The sequence below is a fragment of the Corapipo altera genome, unplaced genomic scaffold (assembly GCF_003945725.1).
Source record: "Corapipo altera isolate COAL_440 unplaced genomic scaffold, ASM394572v1 61431, whole genome shotgun sequence".
Lineage (NCBI taxonomy): Eukaryota > Metazoa > Chordata > Aves > Passeriformes > Pipridae > Corapipo > Corapipo altera.
In genome coordinates, this window is record NW_020887905.1 from 490 (window position 1) to 3,458 (window position 2,969).

At 52.4% G+C, this 2,969-nt stretch overlaps 1 protein-coding gene across 1 annotated transcript; it reads left to right on the top strand.

Annotated features, from left to right (window-relative positions):
• Nucleotides 1-1,473: 1,473 nt before the first annotated feature.
• Nucleotides 1,474-2,442, top strand: LOC113941790 (olfactory receptor 14A16-like). The gene has a single exon (XM_027632932.1). It carries the CDS (start codon nt 1,474-1,476, stop codon nt 2,440-2,442), a length of 969 nt encoding a protein of 322 aa, XP_027488733.1.
• The last annotated feature ends 527 nt before the right edge of the window (nt 2,443-2,969 follow it).

Consider the following 2,969-nt stretch of genomic DNA (forward strand, 5'->3'; position numbering starts at 1 on the left):
CAGCAGGGCTGAGGGCACTGCCAGGGCAGCTCAGGGACACCAGCAGGGCACACACAGAGCTTCAAGGGGCTCAGCACTGGCAGGAGGGCTGAGAGCTCCCTGCAGGAGGAATCTTGACAGGGCTGCACACGGTGAGTCTGTGGCTGCAGGGCAGTGCAGGGGCAGCTCCTGGAGGCATCTCCTAAAGCTGGCCCAGCCCCAGCTGATGGGATGGGTGAGCAGGGGGCAGCCCCAGCTGATGGGATGGGTGAGCAGGGGGCTGTTTTGGGTCAGTTTGGAAGAGCTGTGAAGCCGGGGGTGCAGCCAGGGGTGCCCAGGGCTGTGGGGCAGAGCAGGGTCCTGCAGCCCAGGGTGCTGTGCTGGGCAGGGACTCTGCTGCCTGCCAGGGGCAGCTCTCAGCCGGCCTGGGGAGCTGCTGCCATGGCTGAGGGCAGAAGGGCTGTGGGCAAGAAGCAAACCTGGCAGGGGAGGGAGGATCTTTTCTATGTCTCGCTGCTGCAGGGTCAGACCTGCTCACAGACCACTACATGGTATTGAATGGAGAATTTTCTGCAAAGCTCAGAAAAGACAGGGGTACAGGAAAGGAATTAGTCCTGAGGTGTGTTTCCTGCTTAGGCATTGTAGCAGAGACATTGTTCTCTCAGGTCAGGAGGCTGCACTGAAATTCATACTCTTTTACTCTCAGAGGTGAATCTTTCAGGCAGGATCAGAAATGAGCACAGGATCCTGGGCAGTGCTGAGCCTTCCCTTGGGAGTGGGCACTCTCCCGTCCCAGCCCTTGGCTTCTCTGCCAGAGGGCTCCTGTCCTGCTCTGTCCAGCACTTCCCAGAGCTACCCTTTCAAGCAGCACTGCCCTGCTCTCAGCACAGATCTTGGTGGGGTTTTTAAAGAGGAATCTGTGTGTGAAGTCATCTTCAAGGCAACCCAAGAGAAAGTGCAGGGTAGATGGGAAACAGACTGAGAGGCACTGCAGCTCTCCTGGCTCTGAAATAAGCAACGGAGAGCTCAGCCCTTCTGTCTGTCCTGGCTCAACACTCCTCAGATTTGTCATCAGAAAAATTTGCACCTAAAAAAACACCCCCCAGGTGTTATAACTGTAACCAAAAAACCCAGTCAAAATTCTTTTAAGGATACTCTGTGCCTCTCTCCTGCAGCCCAAATTGTTTCAAGACAACAGTACAGGAATTTTTTCCATCAAAGCTGGGTTCCACGTGACATCCCCTGTGATCATGGGAGCTGTCCCAAAGCAGCTCCATGTCAGCACTGCAGCAGAGCAAAGCTGAGTCCTTGACAACACATGGCAAGAGCTCCTGCTCCTCACAGCACCCTCAGAGAGCACAAACCAAAGAAAAGAAATGCCTTGACTTAGAGGGGAATTCCCTGAAAACTGCACTGGCTTTGCTGAGAGGGATCTGTCTTAATAATTCCCTGTGCTTTCCTTTTCTGAACAGATCCTGTGCTAAGGAAAAGCAAATGTCCAACAGCAGCTCCATGCCCCAGTTCCTCCTCCTGGCATTCGCAGACAGGCGGGAGCTGCAGCTCCTGCACTTCTGGCTCTTCCTGGCCATCTCCCTGGCTGCCCTCCTGGCCAACGGCCTCATCCTCAGCGCCGTAGCCTGCGACCACCACTTGCACACCCCCATGGGCTTCTTCCTGCTCAACCTCTCCCTCACAGACCTGGGATCCATCTGCACCACTGTCCCCAAAGCCATGCACAATTCCCTCTGGGACACCACAACCATCTCCTACACAGGATGTGCTGCACAGGTCTTTCTGCTTCTCTTCTTTCTTGGAGCAGAGTTTTCCCTCCTCACCATCATGTGCTACGACCGCTACGTTGCCATCTGCAAACCCCTGCACTATGGGACCCTCCTGGGCAGCAGAGCTTGTGCCCACATGGCAGCAGCTGCCTGGGCCACTGCCTTTCTCATTGCTCTGCTGCACACAGCCAATACATTTTCCCTGCCCCTGTGCCAGGGCAATGCCCTGGGCCAGTTCTTCTGTGAAATCCCACACATGCTCAAGCTCTCCTGCTCTCATTCTTACATAAGAGAACTCAGACTTCTCTTGTTTTCCATCTCTTTAGCACTTGGCTGTTTTGTTTTCATTGTTTTCTCCTATGTGCAGATCTTCAGGGCTGTGCTGAGAATCCCCTCTCAGCAGGGAAGGCACAAAGCCTTTTCCACTTGCCTCCCTCACCTGGCTGTGGTCTCTCTGTTTCTCAGCACTGGCATATTTTCCAACCTCAAGCCCCCCTCCATCTCCTCCCCATCCCTGGATCTGGCTCTGTCAGTTCTTTACTCAGTGGTTCCTCCAGCACTCAACCCCCTCATCTACAGCCTCAGGAACCAGGAGCTCAAGGATTCCCTGTGGAAAATCATAACTGGGTGTTTTTCAGAAGCAATAATCTCTCCTTCTTCTGCATGTTATGGACCTCATTAAAGGCCAGTCTTGTTATGGACTTCATTAAAAGCCCATCCTATCTTCTGGGTTTTTTGCTCCTGGAACACGTGGGTTTTTTTGTGAGAATTTGTTCACATCAAAAAATCTTTACACATATAAATAATATATAGGTATATATATATATATATATATATATATATATTTATATATATTTTTTTGTATACATAAAAACCATTTTCAGTTCAGTGTTTGCCTTTCTAGCCTGGCCCAGAGGCTGTAAAAATTGGGAAATGTACTCACTATGTGCTTCAACCAAATAAAGAACTCTGCATTGACTTGTTTGCCTCACATCTTTCCACTCTGACTTCTCTGCAGCTGCAGGGTTGGTGCCTCTCTGCAGAGCTGGGCCAGAAAAGAGTCCCAGCAGAGCAGCACTGCCAGGGAGCAGCAGCCCTTCTCCTGCCTGGCCTCCTCTCCCTTCCCTTCCACACTGTCCTGCAGAGCCCTGGGTTGTTGGAGGCCTCAGTGCTCTGGCAGTCGGTGCCAGTCCTGCTGCAGGACTGTCC

Excerpts from the sequence above, each read along its gene's own strand:
- LOC113941790 (XM_027632932.1), top strand. The coding sequence starts at position 1,474 with ATGTCCAACAGCAGCTCCATGCCCCAGTTCCTCCTCCTGGCATTCGCA.